The sequence below is a fragment of the Poromitra crassiceps genome (assembly GCF_964638095.1).
Source record: "Poromitra crassiceps genome assembly, chromosome: 4".
Taxonomy (NCBI): domain Eukaryota; kingdom Metazoa; phylum Chordata; class Actinopteri; order Beryciformes; family Melamphaidae; genus Poromitra; species Poromitra crassiceps.
Window position 1 is genome coordinate 46,625,695 of NC_139626.1, and position 26,928 is coordinate 46,652,622.

General features: G+C 44.8%; 1 protein-coding gene across 1 annotated transcript; it reads right to left on the reverse strand.

Annotated features, from left to right (window-relative positions):
* Window positions 1-301: 301 nt before the first annotated feature.
* On the reverse strand, window positions 302-26,928 carry pla2g6 (phospholipase A2, group VI (cytosolic, calcium-independent)). Its single transcript, XM_083635239.1, has 18 exons — window positions 26,816-26,928; window positions 22,877-23,097; window positions 18,994-19,203; window positions 17,843-18,023; window positions 16,983-17,170; window positions 15,442-15,538; window positions 14,505-14,687; window positions 14,134-14,242; window positions 12,464-12,580; window positions 10,716-10,806; window positions 10,278-10,441; window positions 9,826-9,976; window positions 9,439-9,575; window positions 8,125-8,279; window positions 7,935-7,986; window positions 3,469-3,584; window positions 2,486-2,559; window positions 302-1,717 (listed from the first exon to the last, which is right to left on the reverse strand). The coding sequence occupies exons 2-18, from the start codon at window positions 23,089-23,091 to the stop codon at window positions 1,573-1,575; spliced, it is 2,385 nt and encodes a 794-aa protein (XP_083491365.1). The 5' UTR covers window positions 23,092-23,097; window positions 26,816-26,928; the 3' UTR covers window positions 302-1,572.

The following is a 26,928-nucleotide window of genomic DNA, read 5'->3' on the forward strand; positions in this document are numbered from 1 at the left end:
AAATTGACAAAATCATTCTCTTATTTTCCATGTACCTTGAAATGTTTCATAGTCAGAGAGTGATCTGTAGCAACACTTTACTTCTCTATTCTTAGTTTCACTTTCAGTAGCAGTCATTATATTGCTGTCATGTTGTGTCCCTCGTGGAACACTTGGTAACAGACTGTAATTAGTACAGTAGCTATAGGCCTGTTTAGTGAAATTTAGTGATTCAAAGGAACCAGCTGACCAAGACAACATTGGATCAGTCAGTCATGAACACAAATAAAGTCCATATTCAAATATTTTATGTTATGCTTCACAATAATTAGTCCAAATACAAAACATAAGAAATAACATGTTATCTCCAATGTATGCAGTGCATGTTGTAGGCTAGTAGGTCTTTCTTCTTTTTTCTTTCAAGTACGTTGCTAATTCCAAATCTAGTTTCAACTCCAGTTGAAACAGTTTTGTTGAATATGTTAAAGACAGCTTACAGTAGCCTAGTCACTGGAACAGTGCACAACCGGTTATCAGTTGGTGTTATGTTATATACTCTGCTTAGCGCTTAGAATCAGTGCTTAGAATCAATACAATTTCTATAGGCATGACAGAGAGATATGGAGCGAAGAATGGCAAATGTACAGAATCAGACCCGCGATAGAAAAGCCAGAAGTGCTTCTTCTTCATCATCATCAAAGTTGAGCTTTGATCCAGTGGCTTATTTTCACATACAGTAGTAGATACTGTATGAGGGGCCGTCCTTCTGATCATGTAACCTTAGAAGAAACTCTGTCTATTGCGTATCTTCATTGTTAGTCAAAGGAGGGGAAACAGGAACCACAGACGAAAGACTGCTTCTGCTAAATGACGCAAGTAATGTACAGTAATATAATGTAATGTAATGTAAGAATGAAGAGGAGGGAGCCCGTCATCGCCAGACCAATTTGCAAATGTGAATGAGTCTTGGTTCTTTCCAAAAATGTCTCCTGTCACTCATCGTATCAAACCCGCCCCATATTAGATAAACGGTTGTGGTTGGCCCAACCATTTTCAGGTCAGGTGAAAAGCTGTCTGAATCGGAGAGGGTCCAGACACATCTGCCAGAGCAAATAACACATGCGCTCACAGATTCATCAGGTTCCCAGGCTAAAGAGGAGGAGAATTTTACCACAGCCAATCAGAATGATGGCTTCACACAAGCTCACTGTGACTGTGAGATCTCACCTACAAGAAGTCCACCACTGAAGAAGAAGGGCTCATGGTCAATATGTGGAACCCCTGACTTTGGTTTGGCTCTGACAAGATCAGTTCCTCCCTCAAAATGAATATACCATGGTGTAAGATCAGTCAGCTTTCATTTCTCACATTTTGCCAGTGTGCACATTTACATGTCAGTCTAAACGGAGATCCTCACATTTCTCACATCCTCACAAGGAGTTTGTCTTACGGAAGAGAGAACACAACATAGAAATCACAGTCTTGCGTCAAAGTGCAGCAATCTGTGTGTCAGTCCAATTGCTCAAGTATTTTTCTCCCCTCGGACTTTCCATTGTTCTCCATCTCCACTTCCTTGCATCTTCTCCTCTGCTGTCAGTTGTCCAGCAGCTGCTGGGCCATGGTCTGGAGGATCTCTCTCTTCTCATACAGGTACATCTGGGTTTCCCACAGCATGTCCACCAGGACTGCATCACTCACCTCGTCCAGCATCACCTCCTGAGACAGCTGGGGACTTAGTCTGGAGGAAATATGAAATAAAAATGTTGATTTTGTACAGCACATGCTTCAGAGACAAACATGCTAATAAATCAATAATAAAAAACCCCCACTATGACCAGCTTAATAATGCCTAATAATTAAAAACAACAAGAATTAAATAAGCATTTTTTTAAATGAAAGATAATGTTTTAAGAAAATACTAAACGTAAAACTTTTTAACCTGGGCCCTATTTTTCTTTTTTCTTTCATCACACTAATCAATTATGGACAAAATCTTGCCAGTTGCTTCACTATTAAGCTACTTAATATCTAAGTGCACAGCCCTCCAATACAGTCTTATCAGGCCAACGGACACTCCAGAAATCAACCTGATAAGCATGACAGCATGATCTGTCTTTGGGGTTGATATTTGTGTCCATTGGCTCTATGCCATGAAGTCTATGGGACTGTATATTGGAAAACTGCACCCAGGCAAGCAAGGTGCAAGTAGCTCTGTGGTCCCTGTATGATGGAAAAGGATCAGAAAACAGGGTCCAGGTCAAAAATAGATGGAGTTGTGCCTTAAAACGAGACATTTATTGGAGGAGGCGGAAGAGAACACGAGATGAATTAGGAGATGGGCCAAGAGTGAAGATGGAGAGATGATAAGATGAAGTGAAAAGAAGGCATGAGAAGTACAGGTGTGAGATGAAGAGTGAGGAGAGAGACAGATGGAGGCAGTAGTTATCACTGAAGTCTACTATGATGGACCAAACAGTGACAGATTAAAGAAAGAAAAGCAACCTACCTGTGGTAGATGGTGTCAGTCATCTCACACCAGGCTCTGGCCCTGTCCACCGCACAGCCATCTGAGTCTGTACACTGTCAGGTCAGTGAGAGATTAGTTATTAGGAGGATTATAGAGAGCAACAAAAAACCTATATGAGGTTTTTATTTGGTTATCAGGGGGAGGGAAAACATTAGGAAACTAAACATTAATTGATGAGAAATTGATGAGTTGGGTTGGTGTGTTCTTTGATAAACTGGCATACAGCAGTCTGAGCTTTGGATCAGAGGTTCTTTGATAAACTGGCATACAGCAGTCTGAGCTTTGGATCAGAGGTTCTTTGATAAACTGGCATACAGCAGGCTGAGCTTTGGATCAGAGGTTCTTTGATAAACTGGCATACAGCAGTCTGAGCTTTGGATCAGAGGTTCTTTGATAAACTGGCATACAGCAGGCTGAGCTTTGGATCAGAGGTTCTTTGATAAACTGGCATACAGCAGTCTGAGCTTTGGATCAGAGGTTCTTTGATAAACTGGCATACAGCAGGCTGAGCTTTGGATCAGAGGTTCTTTGATAAACTGGCATACAGCAGTCTGAGCTTTGGATCAGAGGTTCTTTGATAAACTGGCATACAGCAGGCTGAGCTTTGGATCAGAGGTTCTTTGATAAACTGGCATACAGCAGTCTGAGCTTTGGATCAGAGGTTCTTTGATAAACTGGCATACAGCAGTCTGAGCTTTGGATCAGAGGTTCTTTGATAAACTGGCATATAGCAGTCTGAGCTTTGGATCAGAGGTTATTTGATAAACTGGCATACAGCAGGCTGAGCTTTGGATCAGAGAATTTTAATTTGAATATCCAAACCAGCTGAGGAAATCTCAACAGCACCTCAACCACTCGCTCCTTAGATACAAAAAAAAAAAAAACGTGTTGGCAGCTATAGAAATGGATGGTGGAACGTGCTGTGATCACAAACAGGTCGGAGCAGCTGTGGCCTCACTCACACAGTCCACCAGCATCTTGCCCAGCTCCTTGGCTCCTACGAAGCTCTTGGCCAGCTCCAGGGGGTTGGAGGGCCGGAAGACGTCCACAGAGTTCACCACCACCTGAGGAGGCTTACCTGGGATCAAACACAGTACAGGGAAATTGCTCCTCGGCACTGATCTGGTGTCAGTTATTCATAATTTCTAGGGCTGTGGCGATTCACTTATCTCCCGATTCGATACTATCACGATTCTTGGGTGCCGATTCGATTTATATTGCGATTCTTAAGTATTGCGATTCTACGATTATTGCGATTCGATATTACGATTTATTGCGATTTTTGTTTATTTTTTTATTTTTTCAGTTTGTTTGCTTTTTTACACTAGATTAGAACATGGGAAAAGTTGAATCATACACTAGAGACTGTATATTATATATCATGAGTAGGGCTGGGCGATATAGTTAAAAACAGGGGCGGACTGGGATCATAATTCAGGCCGGGCATTAGATACCAAGCAGGCCAGGCCGATATGGGCCAACGCGCGTGAAATTTGGGCCGTTTGAAGCCAGATTTGGGCCGTTTGAAGTCCAATTTTACAATGAGATGCACCCACTTTAACCCTGAAGTGTAATTATTACTTCAGACTAACTAATAAAGTAATAAAACCACTAGTAAACCAGTAGGCGGCGCCTGGCCTGCTGTTCAGTGAGTGGCCTGACTGCAAGCACCCAAAAAAAAAAAAAAAAAAAAAAAAAAAAAAATTTTTTTTTTTTTTTTAATTTGCGATTATCGATTCTGGAATAAAAGATCGATCCAAAAAATCGTGACATTAAAAATCGCGATACTTAGGTGAATCGATTTTTCCCCCCACCCCTAATAATTTCCTTTGTAACTGTTCCTATGTAGGTCAGTGGGTAGCAAGGTACTAACACTGTCAGGGTAATACCCAATTTATACTTAATCTCTTGACAATTTTCAAACAGTCGCCGACAGAAATGAGGTCTTTGTTGACGCTTTCAAGTGTCGCCGAGTAGTGTCTCCTACCGAGTGAAATTTCTAATGTCGCTGACTACGTCACAGTGAAGTGTGATTGGCTATAGAGAAGGGACCCGCGGTTTACTTCCTTGTTTTGTTTTTTGCTGTATTGAAATGAATATGAAAACGTGTCCCCGCTATTTGCCTGTCCTTGATGTATGACTTCGTGAAAATCACAAAGAACACCGTGACCAACTTCCCAGAGAGAGGGGAGGTGAGTTGTGTGGTTGTTACATCTTGCCTGTTTATGTCCGACGTGGTTTCACTGTAGCGATTGTATTACTGCCTGGGAACTTGCCGAATCTGTGAGCTCATGTTTAATTTGCTTTGACAGTTGGGAATTGGTCTGGTGATGTCAGGCTAGACATAAACAAAGCAGCATACAGCGTATTCCCCCTCTTGGCTCTCTGCACAAGTTCTCTATAGCGTTCTCTATGTCGAGTGTCACATGACCATTCGTTGAGCCGAGGAGAATGTTCACTGAACTATAAACGCAGCACCATGAGCGACACTTTCTCTGTTGTCGGCGACCATGTGCTGAGCGACACTTTCCAATAAGTATAAATTAGGCTTAAGGGCGTGTCATTCACACTGCTGCCACCCATTTAAAAAATGTATACAAACTCAAGGTGCTGTTTGGCTTCCACCACATTGAATAGGGGCACGGCATGGATGTTGCGATTTAATATGGAAAACATTTCCAGTGTCGAACCACATTGTTTTATGCTTTAAAACAACCACCCAAGAAAATGTGTTCCTCTCTATTTCGTGATCTTTCGAAGAAATTCCACTAGATGTCGCCACAGAAGAGCAATCATTAGGAAGTTACTATGCTGTGATTGGACTGTGTAGCTTTGGTGGTTTTCTTAAGCATGCCTACTATGTCATCACTAAGGCCTTGGCCACACTGATCCGTGGTGTCTGTCCGTGTGCGTTCATTTCTCTGTTCACTTCCATTCATTTTCAATGTCAGCTGTCCGACTGTCCGTGGAGCACTCCGAAGCGTACGTATCCAGAAAACGTGCATACGTTTTGATGGACAGAAAGTTGAAGAGGGATGAACTTTTTCTGGATGGACGTATCGGATGGTCGGATAGTCACTGTCTGTTTAGCCAATCAGAGTCGAGGTCTCGAGAGGAGGCGTTCCGAGATTTGTTTCAACTTTTCAAAGAAGATGGCGGCCGAGGCGGTGAAGGAGGCTATAAGGGATTCCCCAGCAAAATGAGTAAAATTGTGTGATTTCACTAGGATTTCAGTGACTAGAAGTTAGTCCAAGGGGAGAATGTAGTGCATATACTTCTCTCCAGTTATCTGCACATGATCTACATTATATTATACTGGCGCTGTTCATGTCATTTGCATCGAGTCACATTTCCAAGGAGCTGCACGCAGGCTGCGCAGGCAGGCTCGCCGGCCGCGGAGCAGCCCCGGCGCTTTCGCCGAGGGGTTTGGCGTAGACTGTTCATGAGAATGAATACAATATGATGAATACAATCCATGAATACAATTATGACAGCTAAAGTTCCAAAGCCGACCTGTCGAATTGCTTTTGGATTCAAACAAACACTGGTTCTGGAGAATGCAGCCATGAATCCCACTACCTCTCACATGTAAAGGGAGCACTCTACCATTTGAGCTAAAGCCCCTGGAAACATAAGCAACCTAGGTGGATGGAGGACACAAAGTGGCTGCACCTGTAGGTCTATACTTCTATCCGTCAGATTATGTTTTCTCAATTTGGCTCGCAAGGAGATTTTGCTACGTAGAAATGACCCAAACAGTAGGCCGGTTAGCTCAGCTGGTTAGAGCGTGGTGCTAATAACGCCAAGGTCGCGGGTTCGATCCCCGTACTGGCCAACAGTAACTCTTTAGTACGTTGACACGATCCTGCTGTGTAAAGTATTTCAGAGTCTCGCTGGCCAGCCTCCTCTATCTCCCTTCCGTCCGAGGCCGCAGGTCACCATAACTGGGATAAACCCTCTCCCATTCGAGCGACTGTTTTGGTGGCAGCCGGATGTCGGCTATTACAAACTCTGTCATTGGCTCCGACCATGTCAATCAGAGCGGCTTCCGCTCCCTCCTCCCTGTGTGTCGCTGTAAATAGTGCCCTGCCACCGCAGTGAAAACAACAACGCTAGCAAGCTAACGGCAGAAACCTACACGCTAGCTCGTTGCTACACGCTGACAACGGCAAGTTGGATTGTTTGAAAGTATTTTCCAAGGGCGCTGCCACTAAGCGCCGCCCATCGCAATCCCACTATGGAGACCTGCTGCGCCAGACTCCTCGGACGGAAGGGAGAGGAGGCTGGCCAGCGAGACTAAGTATTTCATGACTGCCTTGTGACAGCAATGCATTCAATGTGGCCCAGTGGAAAATAAAACTTGATCCATTAACAAGACCACGTGGCCTAAAGGATAAGGCGTCTGACTTCGGATCAGAAGATTGAGGGTTCGAATCCCTTCGTGGTTGGCCTGCACCTTTGGAAGCTCTGGTCCACGTAAGCAGCAGTTGCAGCTTCAAGTGGGTCTTGAAAGTCTCCAGAATACCCATGTAAGATGATGTGACATTGGATGCACTGCTTCCATGTGCTCAAACAAAATCCTTTTTAATTTTTCAACCACCAAAAACTTCAGATAAGAGTCAAGTTGCACACGGTTCTCCAAGAGCCCTATTTCAGCCCAATAACTCAGCATCCTAAGTATTTGCACCTCCATAATTTGAACAGAACAATTATGGCAGCCAAAGTTCCAAAGCCGACCTGTCAAATTGCTTTTGCATTCAAAGAAACACTGGTTCTGGAGAATGCAGCCATGGATCCCACTACCTCTCACATGCAAATGGAGCACTCTACCATTTCAGCTAAAGCCCCTGGTAACAGAAGCAACCTAGGTGGATGGAGGACACAAAGTGGCTGCACCTGTAGGTCTATACTTCTATCCGTCAGATTATGTTTTCTCAATTTGGCTCTCAAGGAGATTTTGCTACGTAGAAATGACCCAAACAGTAGGCCGGTTAGCTCAGCTGGTTAGAGCGTGGTGCTAATAACGCCAAGGTCGCGGGTTCGATCCCTGTACTGGCCAACAGTAACTCTTTAGTACGTGCACGTCGCTATCTTCTGGTGCAAGCAACAGATCCAAATCAAGTTGACACGATCTGTGCATTTATTGCAGGATGTCTGTCCTGCTGCGTAAAGTATTTCCTAGTCTCGCTGGCCAGCCTCGTCTCCCTTCCGTCCGAGGCCGCAGGTCACCATAACTGGGATAAACCCTCCCCTGCTCTACTCTGGTCCATTTTCTGACGGATCAGTGTGGCCAAGGCCTAATGGTAAAGGCTAGGACAGACAGAGGACAAGGACGGTGGGACCCGGCCTGAAGCCAAGGGCAACGATCAAAACATTCACAGTTCAGTGGCTTAATGTACCTGTACCAAGGTACAGTTCAGTGGCTTACCTGTACCAAGCGAAAGCACTATACTCAGCTTCTGGATCTGCTCAGCACGGCCCTGAGGATGAGGAGGAGAGAGAAGGATAAGTCAATGGTCCAATGAAGAATGGATGCTTTAAGGGTTAGTGCATAAATGTGCACTTAATGGTAGGCAAAAGGAATATTAAAAATAGAATGTAGCTGTTGGGTTACCTACCTCTGCTTTTAAGGCCTTGTTGTACTGATGGATTTCTGTCATGGCGTCTAATGTCGGGTTATTAGCCAGCAGCCCTCCGTCCAGAAAGCGCCCCATTGGTCGGAAGTAGGTGGGGGCGGCGCCGCTGGAGCGGGCGGCTCTCCACACAACTTGTTCTGATGGGATGTAAAGAAGGAAAAAACTGAGACAGGCTTAGGGGCGACGTCAAATATGAACACCAAGTGTTTTCCCAAAACTGTGACTGACAACATCTCAAACGCTTTGTGACCCCGTTCTTTTTCACATGCTCATATTCGCTCCATCAGATGCTGTAGCCACACAGAGCCAGTACAGACAGGCTAACTCACCTGTGAGCACACACACAAGCACACAACAGACACACGCACGTGCGCACACACCTTCGTCTGTCACCTTCCTACGCTTCCTGGGCGGCTCCTCTGTGTATCCTACAATCAACACATCCTCATCCTCCCATCCTGAAACAACAACATGGCTGCCACTCAAACAACACGACACAACTGGACCTGCTCTGACAGACAGACGCAGGTTTTCCTCCTTAAACGCCATCTTCTTACTGGTGTCATTTTCAATAGACAGGAAGCGCTGTTTTATGATTCCGACCGAAATGAAAACGTTCTATTGTTTTGGTGTTCCGATTGCAAAGTCGAACGTTTTCCAATATTTCTGTTTTAGCAAAAGAGCATAGATAGTCAGATAGTCTCGTTACAGACACATGTTCAATGGATCAGCGTGGGGTAAATCCTCCCGCTCTTCCAATGTAGCAAGGTTAGCATTTAGCTGCTAGCCCAGTCCAGGCAGACAGACAGGATCAGGGATTCAACCCTCGCAGTGAAGGTAACATCTGAACAGACGTCTATGTACCTGCTCTTGAATCCCCAATCCTGTAGTGTAGAGCCGCAGCACCATCCTTTGGTGAGTCATTGAGATATATGGGGGGTTTTACCCCACCGTCTAGTCTCGCGCGCCAGCCGTAGTAACATTTTGTGGGTGTTCCCACACGGACCGACTGTATCTATAGCACTTCAAATGGATGTTTCCATAGCTGCACATCCACTATTCAATGCAGGAGCAAAAACCAACAGTTAGGCTACACCAAGCTTCTGCTCAGCACCACCAAGTGGACAAAAGGTGACTAGTGGACACAAGGGTGTAGTCATCATCAAGGTCCCATTGTGTAGCTACACAGCCATGACTACAGGCTATATTTACCAAGCACGTTTGCTGTAGTGCAGCACAGTGTCAGTGCAAAAGTGCCACATGTCCACTTGGCTGCATTCCTTCATGTCTAATTACCTTGTGGGATGGTGAGGGGCTTGAAGTTGGCGGTGGTGGCGTAGGGGGGCTCTCTGTGGACGGAGGGAGGGTTGTAGTTCCTGAACATGTGCAGCTCCCCTGGGTGTCTGTCTGCCAGAACACTGGTCACCATCACCCTGACCAACACAAGCCAATGAGCGTCAATGAAAACTCAACTGGCAATGAGGTAGAGTGAGAAAGTGGAAGATGAGAAGCGAATGAGTGAAAAAGAGATGGGACACGATCCTCCACAGATCACCGATGACTTGTGCTGTTGATGATCAAACATTCAAATCAAAAAGAGAAAAAAGCAGCAGTCTGACCTAGACCTGCATGATCCTACTGCGATTTGATGGACAGACTGGCATGTTCTGTTGCCACGGTTACCTGGGGTATGGGACGTCCGCCATCTTGGTGTGCTCTCCAAACTCTTTCTTCAGGAAGTCCTCCAGCGGGGCGGACTCGTAGGGTCGCGACCCCCTGAACACCTGCTCCTTCATCCTGAAGTACAGACAGCGCAGATACTCCATGGACTTTCCTACACAGGGAGGAACGGCTGTTAATATTGGTACCTCCGCCAAGAAGGTTATGTTTGTCTGTCTGTCTGTCAGCAGGATTACGGGAAAAACTACCGGGCCTATTTTCATGAAACTTTGTGGGAGGGTGTAGCATGGGTCAAGGAAGAACCCTTTACATTTAGGACTGGATCCGATCCAACTCACAAAATGTTCATATCATAGCAGACTGGACTATTGGACTTAGCAGAGACAGTGCCCTTCTAGTTTTAATATAACACCATGTGCAAGGCGAGACAGGCAGGCACACAAACACACACACACCATGGACAATAGCGAGGGCCAGGATGCCCCCAGTGCTGGTGCCAGACACCCAGTCGAAGAGGTCTCTGGTGGGCCGGCCGGCTTCTCTCTCCAGGGCGATCAGCAGCTGGATCAACACCAGGCCTTTGATACCTCCACCGTCCAGACACAGCAGTCTGTCCTTCCTGAGAGGAGAAATACGATAAGCATTCACAGACTGCACATTCAGATGTTCACAGCTGATTATTGTGCTTACTTCAACACTATGGTATAATATAATTTACGGTAGTAATTTTTCCACGGAGGATGATAATTTTCAGCCAAAAACAAGTTGCTTTCCTTTACGTTCGTTTTATTGCCAAGCGAGGGGAATTAAACTCAGCACAGATGAAAAACAGCTTCAACATTTACAACACAATAAAGTTCAGTTCAACAGCAAACGTAAACAAAGTGACGTACTTCTTTCTGCCCGTTTTAAGGCCGTCCACTTCAGATGTGCCTCTGTTCATCGCGGTGACTGCAGCCGCCACGTGCATGATGTCCTCAAAGCCTGTCAGCCAATCACAGATTTCTAAGCACTACGACTTGGTACTGAACATACTGATATATGGCATTAACATTGATTTTCACATCAAGCACAAAAGGTGTACAAGGATAAATGGGACATCAGGTTTTCTACTAGGTAAAAGCAGATTTTCCTGAGACAACAACTGACAATGGCTTATCTCTGTTTAGAAAAGCAAATCGTATTTTATTAGTGTTGCATGGAAAAATAATCAAGGTGTGTAATATTATGAGATGAACTTCCATTCACAAAAGTAAGATATCAAAGATCCTGTGTTAATTTTGCATATTAATATCAGAAACAGTATTCCAACTAAACAATGTAGCTAGCGATCATTGTAAAAGGTGTTTTAAAAGGAAAACTCCACCCTCTATAATACATGTTTCATGTCCAAGTGATTCAAGGAGTTATTTTGTGAGTGTTGCAATTTACTTTTTTTGGTAAACCATGTTTTAAAAATGTACTGCTATCAAACTCCGTTTTAGCTGTGCTGGAAATATCTCTGTGTGACATCGATACTGTCTCCCATTTGACCAGTTACCCACAGGAATAAAAAATAAATAAAAATAAATAAATAAAATAAGAATTTAAAAAAGATTCCACCACACAACACGTGTTTTAGGGAGGAGTTTTCCTTTCAAAGAGGTGCAAGAGAAAAGGTAAGCAGGAAGAAGTAATGGATGGCAGATTCAAAGGTACCAATCCTCCAAGGGACAAAAGAGAAGAACAAATGATGAGCAAACATGGGAAAAAAATCCAACAAATGAAACAATAGAGAAACGTTTGAAAAGGAGGACAGTGATAATATTACCTGTATCCACCGGATGCCTAGTTTTAGCTAGCAGCACAAAACAGATGTTTTGGGGGAAGGGACGACCCTGTCTACTGCTAGAGAAGTATAATGGAACTATAGGGAAGTAAGTCTTGAGCTCTTTTGCTTCAAGCTGAGATGTTTTCAACTTCTAGCACACTTTGCGCCTTCAAGTACTGTGAAGTGACACAGTTGCACAATTACCTGAGATTCTCCGAGATCATGTATGAAATTCCCTGGCTTTCCCTGTAAAGGTCCTTACACATGGGGAGCGCCTATATCAGTCAATGCAACCGTGCATACCAACGGCGAGGTTTCGCTGAGCGTTATTGCGCGTTTATTCGCATCGCAATTTCGCATCGCAATTTCGTGCTGTATATTGGCATCGCTCTTGATGTGTAAACAGCCTTTAGGAGTACAGCTGTAGACATCATGTCCAGTGGGAAGCCTGGAATTATTATCCATCAATTGTTGATGCCATTTCATTTCCCCCTCAAGACACAGACGGTCATATCAATCCCTGAGTTGGGTCAAACTTTGTTGGGTCGTTCAGGTGCGCTCAACTCAGAATCATGGTATTTCCTTAGAGCTGTTGGGAACACAATCATACTGCATTCACAAGAATACAATAAGGACACTAAGACCCTGATATTGTGCTCCTTTATGTCTGGCTGCTGGTTATTTTTGGTATTTTCTGAACTGAAGCTTATTAGACTGCTACGCTGACTGTAAGTCACTCTGGATCATGTAAAATGTAAAGGGAGGCGTATAGATGGAGGGAAGCCACAGGGTGAAGGAAGGCAGGGAGGAGGGGAGGGACGGGGGCTTTACCTATGGTCGGAGACGTGGCCTTCGTGGAGCTGGGCGGAGGATTGCTGGCGGAGGGGGGGAGACACCGCCGGACCCCTACACTACACAGCATGTCCAGCAGTATCTTTCTATTAGGACCTTCCAGTTAAAACACACACAAACACACATACACAAGCCAACGGGGTTAGACATGCACACACACACACACACACACCAAGACAGGCCGAGAGAGAGAGAGAGAGAGAGACAGAGGGGGTGAGAGGGAGAGAGAGAGAGAGAGAGAGAGACAGACAGAGAGACAGAGAGACAGAGGAGGTGAGAGGGAGAGAGAGAGAGGATGCAAGCAAGTCATTAGCAGGCATTTCCAAAATCAATAAATTATATTTAGCACCACTCCCTTTAACCCATTGATACCTGATGCAGCATTTGCGTGTATATCCCTCATTTGTGTGTGTATCCCTTTAAGACGCGGTTCGCGGTCTTAAAGGGATACACACACAAATGCTGCATCAGGTATCAATGGGTTAAGAGATAAGTGGTGGTGTGTTGGGTTGCTGCACAGTATGTACATACAACACATGCTCATGCAATAACAGTGTTTCCATAGAAACATCTGAAAGTAACAATGCTCCCATCTCTTAATAGAGAAAACATGAATAGAAAACGCTGATGATTTTTGCCATTTACAAATAGCAGATCTTAAACTTCCTGTTTGAGAGGCGCATGTCTTTTTAAAGGGCATTAAATAATCTGTGGTTTTTATCGACCTCTACTGGCCAACAAGCAGTTGCAACGTCATCCACAGCTCTCTGGCACAGCTCACTCTGGCTTCTAACTGGCATTAATGACGCCCTTTTCCTTTCGATCAAGACAAAGGGTGTAGTTTTGATTGATTGATTGATTGATTGATTGATTGATTGCCTTTATTAATCCCACAGTGGGGAAATGTACTTGTTATTTTGATTTGATTTGTTTAAGCACTTTAATTCCATTTGTGTTATTTCAGTGTATCATGATACAAAATAGTGTAATAATAATAACATTCATTTGTCATTTTTCTGGTTGCAGTGTCTTGAAATGTTAAAGTTTGGGGAGTTTTGGTTCCAAATCACATCACTGACATTGATCAATTGAACAACTCAAAGCCCTGCAGATACTGCATGTTACAGTTAGTTTGTGCTATTGGCCAGTAACAATATGACTTAATGCACCTTTTAAAATATACTGTATGAGTAGTGTAATCATGCCACCTGTCAACAAGGAAAACACTGAATGAGTTGCAGAAGCTGTAAAAAGAAAAGTGTAAAAAAGAAAAGAAAAAGACGACTCTAAGATTATAACATTACTTATTACATTACAGACAACCATGTTCATGCAGTAAGTATTCCATCTACAATGGTGCACATGCTTATGAATGAGACTAGATGTTAGCTCGTTGCAATGAGTCTCAAACTTAACCTGACGCTGCCAGATGGATGGTTTTGTTTGCACTTTTGTTTTGTCGCGTGAAATCTCAAGATCTCATGTGAATCCAGCAGCTCAAGAGTACAAATCTCCATCAACTCCCTCTGCTTTTTAGCTCTCCAACCCCATCATGCTCTCTCTCCTCCCCTGATGGTTTTCCTTGACTCCTCCCTCCCCCCTGGTTCCATCCATCCAATCGGCTCTCTCCCCTCCCCCTGACCTCCTACCTTTGCTGGTGCGCGCGGCGATGAGTCCCGGCGTCTCTCCCAGGTCGTTGTGGATGTCCACGTCGGCCCCAAACACGATCAGAGCCTTGATCAGCTCCATGTGGTCCATCTACAGAGCAGAGGGTCACAAACACCGGGCTTCATTACTATCCAAGAGGGAGGCAAGGAAGACTCCTCCCTCAGACGGTGAACCTAACACACACACACACACACACACACACGCACGCACACACATGCGCACGCACGCACACACACACACACACACACACACACACACACACACACACACACACACACACACACACACACACACACACACACACACACACACACACACACACACACACACACACACACACACACACACACACCTTCATAGCCAGGTGCAGGGCAGTGTTCCCGTCCTGGCCCTTGAGGTTGGCGTCTCCTCCGTGGGTCAGCAGCACCATGGCGGCCTCGAAGCGCCCCCTCCTGGTCAGAATGTGCAGGGCGCTCTCGCCCGTCTTGCTGAGGTAGTTCACCTCACAGCCACGCTCCAGCAGCATGCGGCACATCTGAGAGAGAGACAAAGACAGAGAGAGGAAGAGAGAGAGAGAGAGACAGAGATTTAATCAGACAAATATCTGCACAGATGTGTGTCTGATTACAGGGGAAACAGGGATGTTTTCGGTTGGCCCACAGCACTACATTAGCATAAAATATCTGCAGTGGGGTTTTGATCAATAACAGTGACACAGTAATTACTTTTCCATGGGATTTCTGGCTTTCAAAATACAGTTTCTGACCCCATACTCTGTTTGGAGCAAAACCATTGTTGCATTTCCTACTAGTAGGTCCCACATTACTGTATAGCCTCAATCCTTTCTTTTCTCCAGGTTCAGACTACTCCCATGATATAAAAATACTAGGCATCTCGCGCGCTCGATTCCTAGGCTCGCCCGCCCTGCAGCTCACATATGCAGCTCACCCGCTGCGCGGCCTCGCCCGCAGCTCGGCTGCTCGTCACAATGCCTATGTATGAGATCACTGATGACATCCTCACTGATGACATCATCATTGAACTATAGCCTCGTGTTTGTGTGTGTGTGTGTGTGTGTGTGTGTGTGTGAGAGAGAGAATTTATGACATCACTGATGATGTCATCAGTGAGACAGACAAACAAACAGACAGACAGAGCCCTAGCTCCCTTTTAGATAGATAGATAGATAGATAGATAGATAGATAGATAGATAGATAGATAGATAGATAGATAGATAGACAGACAATCAATCGATTGATCGGAATACAAAGCCATGTGCATGTTCTTACCTCAGCGGTTTTAGTCCAGTGGAGAGGTGTCCCTCCATACATAGAGTCCTCAGCCTGGAGCTGACCTGGGTCTGCTGTGAGGATAGCCTCAGCACAGCTATCAGACACAGACACACACAGAGAGAGATGCACGCACGCACGCGCACGCACACACACACACACACACACACACACACACACACACACACACACACACACACACACACACACACACACACACACACACACACACACACACACACACACACACACACACAGAAGGGCTAGTGACACTTGGCATGAATTTACATTTGAAAGGCTCATTTCCAGCCAGTGGGAAAATAACATTATACATTATATATTACATCTGAGGCCATGCAATCTGATGGCAGTCAGATCTCTGGCTTTTAAATGACGGACAACTCTCTGGAACAAAATGTCTTCATGTGCTGTCCTTTGTTATGGTCGTTCAATTCAACAGCAGCTTCAAACAGTTTTACTCTTGCCAGCATTACAGTGAGCAAGCCAAGCTCCTACATGCATTAAAACCCCTAACCAGCAATCTGTTGCACTTCATGATGAATTATAAACTGTTTAGGTAGGTTACTGAGCTAATTTTAACACTAAATACATGTCTTTATTGAATGTTTTGTACAGTGTTATCTGATTCTGTGTAATAACACTGAAACAGGAAGGTAACATACTTATTTATTTATTTTTTCATTATTTTGGCTACTAAAATTTTTCCTGCCTGGTAGGTCATTTGCTTTCATTTACCAGACATCTGCAGGTGAACTCAAAATTCATTCTGGGCACTTTACCTACTAGAGATGCGCGGATGAGCTTTTATGCCATCCTAATCCGCGTCTATGCATGAGCCATCCGCCCGGCCATAAATCCACGCAAATTATTTCATACTATTTATAGATCCGCACCCGCCATGCACCCGACATTTCACAATTTGGGTAGATGAACTTACGGTTTTTGCGATCGCTGCAGTCCACTCCAAATAAACTCCCATACTGTATTATAATCCAGTCCAGCAATTGCCCATGTAGCATACTAGGCTAACGCTATAGCTTTAAGTTTAGATCAAGACTGGATTGACCTGTATGGGAGAATAATACGAGCGCGTCTTCTCTTCCAACGTGTCTTCAGTGGAGACTCCTGTTTGACATTCTGGTGACATCACTGACCATATAAGGAGTAACAAAGCAGGCATATCCCCATCGAACGTTGACACATGGCTATTTGTTTACCACTGCTTTGGGTCCTTCGGGGGTCCTTGCTATCTAACAATAGGCGGCTAACATGTGCATGACAAAAAATGAAGCTTAAAATACGTCATTAATATTAATGTTCCTCATTGATGATACATCATTTCACCCGCCCGCAACCCATCCGCTATTAATCAGAATGTTTATTTTTATGATATCCGCGGTCAGCGCGGTTATAACTGCAGCCCGCGCATCTCTACTACCTACTGAGCTGCCACAACGATGTTCAGACTGCGCTTGCTAACAACTCCATGTTTTAAATCATCCTCGTCTCCGTGCGCTCACCCCTTCTCGCTGTACTTCATGGCAGCGTGGACGGGGTAGCCGCTGCTGCCGACCACGTCACACCTGGCCCCGCCCCCCAGCAGGCCGTTGACGGCTTCCACGCGGCCCAGACGGCACGCCACGTGGAGCGGCGTCTCCCCGTTACTGTTGAGCTCGTTCACCCCCGCACACAGCCGAGAGCACAGCGCCTGGAGCCCGGGGGAGAGGGGGAGAGGGGGAGGAGGGGAGGAGGGGAGGAGATGGAGGGAGGAAGAGCCAGAGGAAGCGGTGTGGAGGCAAGAGGAGGAGGTGGATGACAGCAAGGTGGGGAAGATGAGAGAAAACAATGGTCGTGTAAAAGTGGGCACAAAAGACCAAGCAAAAATCCAGAACAGCTTGGTGTGTGGTTTAGAACAGGCTTAGAAATAAATCAGATTGCAAAATAAGGATGAAAATTAAACCCCATGTCAGAAAATCCAAAGTGGTGGACATTGACCGTCCTGGGGGCAAATCGGTTGAGGAAGGATAGTTGAATCTCTCTCTGTAGATTCATGACTTGAGTGGATTTTCAAGTGGATTTCTGACGTGCCGCAACATTTGTGCCATTTGAACTGGTAGAGTTGGAGATATGACTGGTACTATTTTTTTGTTTATTATTATAATCACTATTATTTTGATGTATAATTATTATAGCACCCTCCTTGGACCAATCAGTGTAACTGTGAGATCATGTGTAGAGACCGACAAATGTACAAACAGCCAGCTAGACGGAGGAGTGATCCATAGTCTATCCAGAGCTACTGAGACAGTTGAGGAGTGACAGCAGGGCTGACTGACTGACTGACTGACTGACTGACTGACAGCCTCTTGCTGGCTCTCACCTGGATGATGGCGGCAGAGTCCTGCTTGGCGGCGCAGTGCATGGGCGTCTCCCCCGTGCGGTCCTTGACGTCGGTGCGAGCCTGGCTCTCCTCCAGCAGCTGCTTCACGCACGCCGTGTCACCTCGCTCACATGCCAGGTGCAGCGGCGTCTGCCCCGCCGCATCACGCGCGTTTATCTGACTGGAGGTGGGGAAATACAGCCCGAGTTCAATTTCCGGGTAAGACAGATAGGCATAAAAGTGATACTGCTCTTTTACTTGGTGAGGTATCTGATTTCTTCTTGAACCCTTTTGTTATAATAAGCTTATTATAAGCAGTGGTTGACATGTTTGCATTGTGTGCATTTAGCTGAAGCCAGAGGTGTGGCCAAACCAACTTCGCTTTATCCAAGTCAAGTCAGAAAGATTCCAGTCCAATATCGTGAAGAAAAGAGAATTTTAATTCAGTCGCCAAAGTCATTTACACAAATCCTTTTCAAGTCATCGAAGTACAAGACAAAAGTCAAGTCCCAAGTCATCAGCACCTAAGTCAAGTGAAGTCTCAAGTCTTCTCTTCATGCATCAAGTCATCAGAACCCGAGTCAAGTGAAGTCTCAAGTCTTCTCTTCATGCATCAAGTCATCAGAACCTAAGTCAAGTGAAGTCTCAAGTCTTCTCTTCATGCATCAAGTCATCAGAACCTAAGTCAAGTGAAGTCTCAAGTCTTCTCTTCATGCATCAAGTCATCAGAACCTAAGTCAAGTGAAGTCTCAAGTCTTCTCTTCATGCATCAAGTCATCAGAACCTAAGTCAAGTGAAGTCTCAAGTCTTCTCTTCATGGATCAAGTCATCAGAACCTAAGTCAAGTGAAGTCTCAAGTCTTCTCTTCATGCATCAAGTCATCAGAACCTAAGTCAAGTGAAGTCTCAACTCTTCTCTTCATGCATCAAGTCAATTCTCAAACAATTAAAATTGTAACTAGAGTCCAAGTCATGTGACTCAAGTCCCTACCTCTGGCCGACGCTCTCAAGAGCGACACACAATAAACAGCAACAGTAGAATCAACTTGGACATTATAATTCTATCCAAGTCAGCAGTCTCTATTTGATTTGTTTTCTCACTTCTTAATTTACCGGTACTTATCCCTCCAAATAAACATGTCCCCGTCTTACCTCTGGACATAGTTGTGTTTCAGACACTCCCTCAGACCGGTGTCCACGGCGATGTGGGCGGAGCTCCAGTCAGGGTGGCTGCGGAGGCAGTCCACGATTGGCTGGGCGGTCTCGGCCTTCAGGGGAAGCGTCTCGTAGAAGGGGCGGAGCTTGAGGGTGTACTGCGGGAACCAGTTCATGGCGTCCTCCTCTGACGGCACCTGGAACAACCTGGGACAGACGAGGGAAGCACCTCAGTCAGCGTCCCTTGTCACAGAACATCATAAACTAGGGTGCATTCAACTTCTGGTTTTGGTTAGCAGGGTCGATTAAAACAGATACATTGAAAAATGTACATTAAAGTCTATGTGTACTTGAATGCTAATTGTTACACATATATCGCCGGTGGACCTGGTTTGGACATGTGGTCAGAATGCAAACAGCAATTCCCAAAGTTGCATTACATTGGACACCAGCAAACGAAAGAGAAGGAGGCCCAAAATAACATGGCGCAGGTCCATTGAGAGAGCTACATCACCAACAAATATATATATATATATATATATATATATATATATATATATATATATATACACATATATGTTTGATGACTTTGCTCTCCCACTCTTCGACATGTTTCTCAAAGTGAAAACCAAGTTGTGAGGTGACTTAAGGGTACCCCCTCTCAAAACACCCAAATCGAAAACTATAATTTCTTTAGGCCTATTTTACAATTATGAAATCATTTAGGTTACTACAATAATTAGGTCTACTTTTGATTTGGATACTCAGGCCTACTTTTACCAATTTCAGCCAAATGATAGTTTTACAGTTGATTCAATCTCTATTACCAAATCCGTTTTTTTCCCCTCCCATTTTGTGGAAATCATCTGGCCATAACCTCGGTCTGAATGTTTTTTATAATTGTTTCTAACATTTTTATCATTGGTTCTAAATTTTTTATCATTGGTTTTATCATTTAATGAACCAAAAACTAAATCAACCGCTTACTGTGTGGTTTTGCGGTAAAAGTGGCTCTCCTCTTGACTTTGACCGGCTAGTGTGGCTCTCATGGAGAAAATAGTGAGGATCACTGCTATAGGCAATGAATCAATATTATTGTTTATCATCTTTCCGTGGAATCATTATGGTGATGATGACATGATAATATGGTTCACAGTGCTGACCTACGACTGCACTGCAAAATCCAGCTCCCAACTGCATCAAGTTTGCTGACGGCACAGCAGTGCAGTGGTGAGTCTCATCAGCAACAATGATGATGATGCTGCTTACAGAGAGGAGGTGGACCAACATGGCAAGGTGACCACACCCCCCTGACCATTGATGGCCGCTGCCGTGGAGCGAGTGAGCGGCACAAAGTTCCTGGGCGTACACATCTCAGAAGACCTCACGTGGTGCCCACACGCGACAGCACTCGCCACGAAGCCCCACCAACATCTCCACTTCCTGCGGCCACTGAAGAAGGAGATGCTCCCTCCAGCCATCCTCACTACATTTTACAGAGGCACCATAGAAACATAGAGAGTGTCTGCTGAATAACTGTCTGGTATGGGAACTGCAAGGCCTCAGACCGCAAGATAGTCAATAGGCTTGGGCGATATCCACATTTAATTATCGTGGGGTGTTGGGGTGTATTATTATTGGGGGGGGGGGGGTATTATTATTATTATGTTATTGTATTTTATGTTTCAGGTACATACATTACATATCATTATTAGTATTATGAATAGTATGAATAAAGGAGTGAGAGGTTGATATGCTGTTGACTTCCTTTCTTTCCTGTTGCAGCAATAAATACAACACTCTGAACAGCACCAATAATGTAGAGTAAGCAGTGAAATAATTCGGGATATTCGGGCAATATCACAATATTCAATATTGTTGAAAATCAGTCCAAGCCTTATAGTCAACATGGCAGGAAAGATCATCAGTGCCTCTCTCCCCCTCTATTCAGCACATCATCTACCATGCACCATGCACCTGCCGGGCTAGCAGCATTGTAGGAACCCTGCCCATCCCTCCTACAGTGTCTTCACTCTCTCCTGCCGTCCAGTAGAAGGTACCACAGCATCTGTGCTACCTCTGCTATACTGTGCCACAGCTTCTTCCCCCCAGACAGAACATCAACATCCACCACATAAACACATGGAATGTGGAGTGGACTTTACATGACACCATGGACTATAAAGGTAAAGGTAAAGTCCCACTGATTGTCACACACCTGAGTGTGCGAAATTTGTTCTCCGCATTTGACCCATCCCCTGGAGGAGCGGTGAGCGGCAGCAGCGCCGCGCTCGGGAATCATATGGTGATCTAACCCCTCAATTCCAACCCTTTGATGCCGAGTGCCAAGCAGGGAGGCAAATGGGTCCCATTTTTATAGTCTTTGGTATGACTCGGCCGGGGATCGAACTCACAACCTCCCAGTCTCAGGGCGGACACTCAAACCACAAGGCCACTGAGCTGGTATACACTGTGGACTGTACATAACACTATGGACTATACACTGTGGACTGTACATAACACCGTGGACTATACACCGTGGACTATACACTCTGGACTGTACATGACATCGTGGACTATACACCGTGGACTGTAACATGACACCATGGACTATACACTGTGGACTCATGTAACATGGGACGGCATTAGCTCGGGAGGTAGAGCAGGTCGGCCAATGACTCAAGGGTTGGCGGTTCGAATCCCGCTCCCTCCCAGCTGTTGTCGTTGTGTCCTTGGGCAAGACACTTAACCCTCATTGCCTCGTATGAATGGGTATGAATGTCTATGAATGTTGGTGGTGGTCGGAGGGGCCGTAGGCGCGAAATGGCTGCCACGCTTCCGTCAGTCTTCCCCAGGGCAGCTGTGGCTACATCACCCGTAGCTTACCACCACTGGTACGAATGGTGTGAATGAATAATGATTCCTGTGAAGCGCTTTGGGTGTCTAGAAAAGCGCTATATAAATCCAATCATTATTATTATTATTATTATTATAACATGACACTGTACGAACAATGGTATGTACATAACACATTAATGAAGGACTGCACTTTGCCACTTTATACCCCGTTGGACTACACATACTGTATGTTTACAACACTCTACTGCAGCTGTATAACTGTTGTACCATGTTTTTGACATATTCTCAGATTCTGTCTTAGTTAAATGTTTCTATACATGTTACGTGTTCTGTGTCGCACTGTAGTCCAAGAGAAACAATGTTTTGTATGTCATGCATATGAATGACAATAAACTGACAAAGAATTTGGGATATCATAACACACCATTATGGCCAGAAAAAGAGAAAAAACGCACAGAATCATGGAATTTGGTAATAAAAACTGTAAAACTATCATTTGGCTGAAATTGGTCAAAGTAGCCTTGAGTAACAAAATCAAAAGTAGACCTAATTATTATAGTAACCTAAATGATTTCATAATTGTAAAATAGGCCTAAAGAAATAATAGTTTTCTATATCATGAAGAAAAGCCTTATTATTATTAGGATGATATCGATTTCAACGACATCAATCAGTCGTATATAAATACACTGTGTGTCAGTTGGCAGGTCGATTAAAACAGCACATGCCTACATCCAAAACACTTAAGCCTGCGTCTCAGCTCCATGGCTGAATGACCTATTCAACATCAACAGCTCTGTTCCAGGTTAAGCTGCTTCGATGAGGAAATTGTGCAGGTCAGTATTGATCTCGGCTAAATCAATAGGATGTGTGTGAGGCAACAGAGGGCTGAAAGTAAGCTGCGTGTTACACTATACTAAACTGCAAGTGGAGGTTTGATAGCAGAGGTCTAGGATCAGCTGACCAAGTATCAAGAACTCAAGGCCTCCTCAGCTGACCTGATGAACTGTTCAATACTGACCTCAGAGCCACAGTGGGAGTCTCGGGACACATGAGCACACAGTCCCATGACTGGCAGGAAGGGTTTCTGTACAGGACCATGCGCCCCTCATCTTTCAGCCGGACTTTGCCCCCTCCGCTGTAGTCGGACAGCGGGACGTCCCGGACCCGGTAGGGGTTGGAGAAGAGGCTGGAGACGGAGGAGACGGTGTCCAACAGCCGGCCCAGAAACTGCATGGTTACCTGAACACATAGAGCAGCAGAGAGTTTGTTTCAGATTTTTCTCCCGAATCGTACTTGGCCAATCCCCCCTGCTGTCTAGGGCTGGGTATTGTTTGGCAAGGATCTCACGATACGATACGTATCACGATACTTGGGTCACGATACGATTGTATCACAATATATTGCGATGCGATACATATTGCGATAAATTGCGATATTCTACAGAATTTACTCAAAATTAAATAATAGAGCAAAAGATACAACAAACACACTGTGTACCACCCATAACCCAGTAGGGCTGTGGCGATTCACTTATCTCCCGATTCGATACTATCACGATTCTTGGGTGCCGATTCGATTTATATTGCGATTCTTAAGTATTGCGATTCTACGATTATTGCGATTCGATATTACGATTTATTGCGATTTTTGTTTCTTTTTTTCTTTTTTCAGTTTGTTTGCTTTTTTACACTAGATTAGAACATGGGAAAAGTTGAATCATACACTAGAGACTGTATATTATATATCATGAGTAGGGCTGGGCGATATAGTTAAAAACAGGGGCGGACTGGGATCATAATTCAGGCCGGGCATTAGATACCAAGCAGGCCAGGCCGATATGGGCCAAAGCGCGTGAAATTTGGGCTGTTTGAAGCCAGATTTGGGCCGTTTGAAGTCCAATTTGACAATGAGATGCACCCACTTTAACCCTGAAGTGTAATTATTACTTCAGACTAACTAATAAAGTAATAAAACCACTAGTAAACCAGTAGGCGGCGCCTGGCCTGCTGTTCAGTGAGTGGCCTGACTGCAAGCACCCAAAAAAAAAAAAAAAAGAAGATTGATCCAAAAAATCGTGACATTAAAAATCGCGATACTTAGGTGAATCGATTTTTTTCCCCCACCCCTATAACCCAGGTAGTGTAATAATATGTACATCACTTTATACTGATAAGTTAGTGGACAAATTTAGTCAAAACTACTGAGTGTTACTGAACGCATCGATATGGGAAATATCGATACAGTATCGATTAGGGGTGGGAATCACCAGATGCAGAGGCCTGGCATGGCCTGCAAAAAAAAAATAATAATAATAATATCGCGATACTTGGCGTCCAAGTATCGATACAGTATCGGGAAATAAAATATTGCGATATATTGCTGTATCGATTATATTGCCCAGCCCTACTGCTGTCCCGGTCGGTCGTTGCTGAACCCCCTCTGCCGGTCTATTGACAGTTGTAGACTAGCACATGCTCCCTCTGGTACATGTGCAGTCACCAGCCTCTTCTTTTCACCTGATAGCGAGGTGTTTCAACCGCAGGACGTGGTGCGGGGGAGGATCACGCTATTAGCCCCGGTTCTCATCGCACCAGGCGCCTCGACTGACCAGAGGAGGCACTAGTGCAGCGACCATGACTCATATACCCCTTCCCACCCGCGAACACTGACAATTCTGTTTGGAGGGAACGTCCGACCAAGCCGGAAATAACGCTGCCGGGAATTGAACCCGGGTCTCCGCGGTGGTCAGAGAGTGCGTTTATCTCTACACTACCCACACCCCCCCAGAGAGCAGCAGAGAGTTATCTGCAGCACAGACTGTATGTTCTGTGACTGGTGAAGGAAAAAGGGCAGGATTTTGCCACCAAAGGCTGAAATGTTTGGCTCTATAGAGTCTAGATACTGTCTATTCACCTTATGTAGCCCCGCCCACTTTACCCAGTTGTGGTATGACTTCCTGTTCAAAACACGGTCTGTTGAAAACACCAGGGCCATTCCTCAAGAATGCGTTCTTGTTCTTGTGTTCTTGGGGAGAACGTTCTTGCTAGTCGTTCTTGGAAGAATGAACTTGCTAGGTCATAAGCACACATGACGCTGTTGGCAGTTTGAGACGATGCGTTCTTGAGGGTATTGCGCAATACCAGCGCAGAGGCCGCCTGCAGTACTACACAAATAAAAAGCTCAGCTGATGTAGATGCAGCCAATTGTGCTCTGGAGCTTTTTTGCCATTTTTCGCCATAAATGTTCGTAAAGTGGCACTTATTGAAACCTACGACCCTGCTTGTAGGCATCAAAAGTCATCAGAAATTAATTTAGTGATGAAATAAAACTTTAAATTGTAAAGAACTTCCCAGAGCTTATGGCGTCTTCTCTGCTGCGTTCTGCCTCCGCTTATGCCAAAATGAATGCTGGCATGCGTGCCTTGCCAAGTTGACACAAGTCACCAACCAGAGCATCCTCGGTAAAGTGGGCATGTCGAGAACACATCCGGGAATTTTAAGCGTTCTTGGCGAAATGTGAACTTTGTATTGGAACAGTACTTGGGCTGCGACTGATGACGTTTCACAGGGACACAAGAACGCAAGAACACACAAGAACCCTTATTGAGAAACGGCCCAGGTTACCTGGTCACCTGTACTGTCACAGGAAGTGTAAACACAATAGGAAGTAACTGGCTGACCCCTGCGTTGGACCATAAGGTGAGTAGTATATAGACAGTTTCAACTCGACAACATAAACATTCTAAATTGCCCCGAGCTGACTTCCTGCTGCAGTGTTTGCTCGTACAATAACTGACAGGACATACGCTTGGCTCCAAACTGCTCCCTAGCAACACAATTCTGTGAAAACTGTCTATAGCCTCTTCAGTAACTCTGTATGTTCGACTGCAGTCTATAGAACAGCTGCCAACACTGATGAATGATTTATCTCATCAATACAGAGAGTAAACACTCAGCAGCGGCAGCAGGTGTCTCAGGCTTACACATTCTTGCATCTTAGCATCTCTTTTTTAACTCTCTACTGTGGTCTAACTGTATTTTATTCAGCTTAGCTTTTAAATAGCCTTGAATTTAACTGTTTCTGTTCAAGATCACAACAGAGCTGACACAGGCAAGGATGAATTTTCATTGGTCTTGTCAGGGTGATGTTTACAGTACTTGCACGAGTAAACACGATGTGTGTGTGTGTGTGGGGGGGGGGGGGCTTTACCCTGTGTGATTCTCATCATCTGTGGATGAAATTTATATCCTACATGGTGATTCTTTTTGACAAAGGAGATAATCTAACCTTAGGCAGTGAGATCTGATGTTAAATATCAGATCAGCAGTAAAATCAAGAGGGACCAGGGGAGAGAAAATTAAAGAAAAACGTGGATTCACACACAATGTGCATATTTTATCTTTCTATTTTACTTGATTTGATTATTTTAATGGAATGCATTTTTTTAATGTTTTCTTTGTTTTAATGTCTTTTACCCGCCTTATATTGATGCAAAACACTTTGAGCTGCATGTTGTATGATGTAGTGTAGCCTATGTAATGTTGTTGTTGTTGTTGTCATCATCTTCTTCATCCTCATCCTCATCATTGCACTGTCGAAAGCGAAAGCAAAAGCTCCCAGGCTGTGACACATCATTTTAACGACAGTACCGTTAGCTGGCCTGGGACTGCCTCAGAAGTTGACAGATAGCTGAGTCTGCGTGCTGCCGGCTGCAGTCTCTCAACTCCTTGACCTTACAGAATCGCAAACAAATGACTGTGCATCTCGATCTCAACACGAACAAGCGGCTCCATTCAACGCAGTTCAGAGTTGGTTTCTGGTCATCCAGAATCAATTTGACACGACACTCACAGAGCCAAGCCCAGGGCAGCACGCCTGAACAGAGACATGTCCCTGGTTAAATGTATTTTATGTACTGTAAGTTTCCTGACCGCTCCGTGCACAGTTATCCACCTACCTGGCCGGTGTCGGTAATCGCATTAGTTTAAACTTCCTGCTGTCCGTCTTCCCCTGCTAGCTGTCCTCTGCTCGGCTGCCTTCTGACATCTGACAGCGACATCAACAACCGGG

Excerpts from the sequence above, each read along its gene's own strand:
- pla2g6 (XM_083635239.1), bottom strand. The coding sequence starts at position 23,091 with ATGCAGTTTCTGGGCCGGCTGTTGGACACCGTCTCCTCCGTCTCCAGC. Across the intron at positions 9,977-10,277 it reads GGCCCTCGCTATTGTCCATG|GAAAGTCCATGGAGTATCTG; the intron begins GTGTGTGTGTGT and ends CTCCCTGTGTAG. Across the intron at positions 9,576-9,825 it reads GCGGACGTCCCATACCCCAG|GGTGATGGTGACCAGTGTTC; the intron begins GTAACCGTGGCA and ends TGTGTTGGTCAG.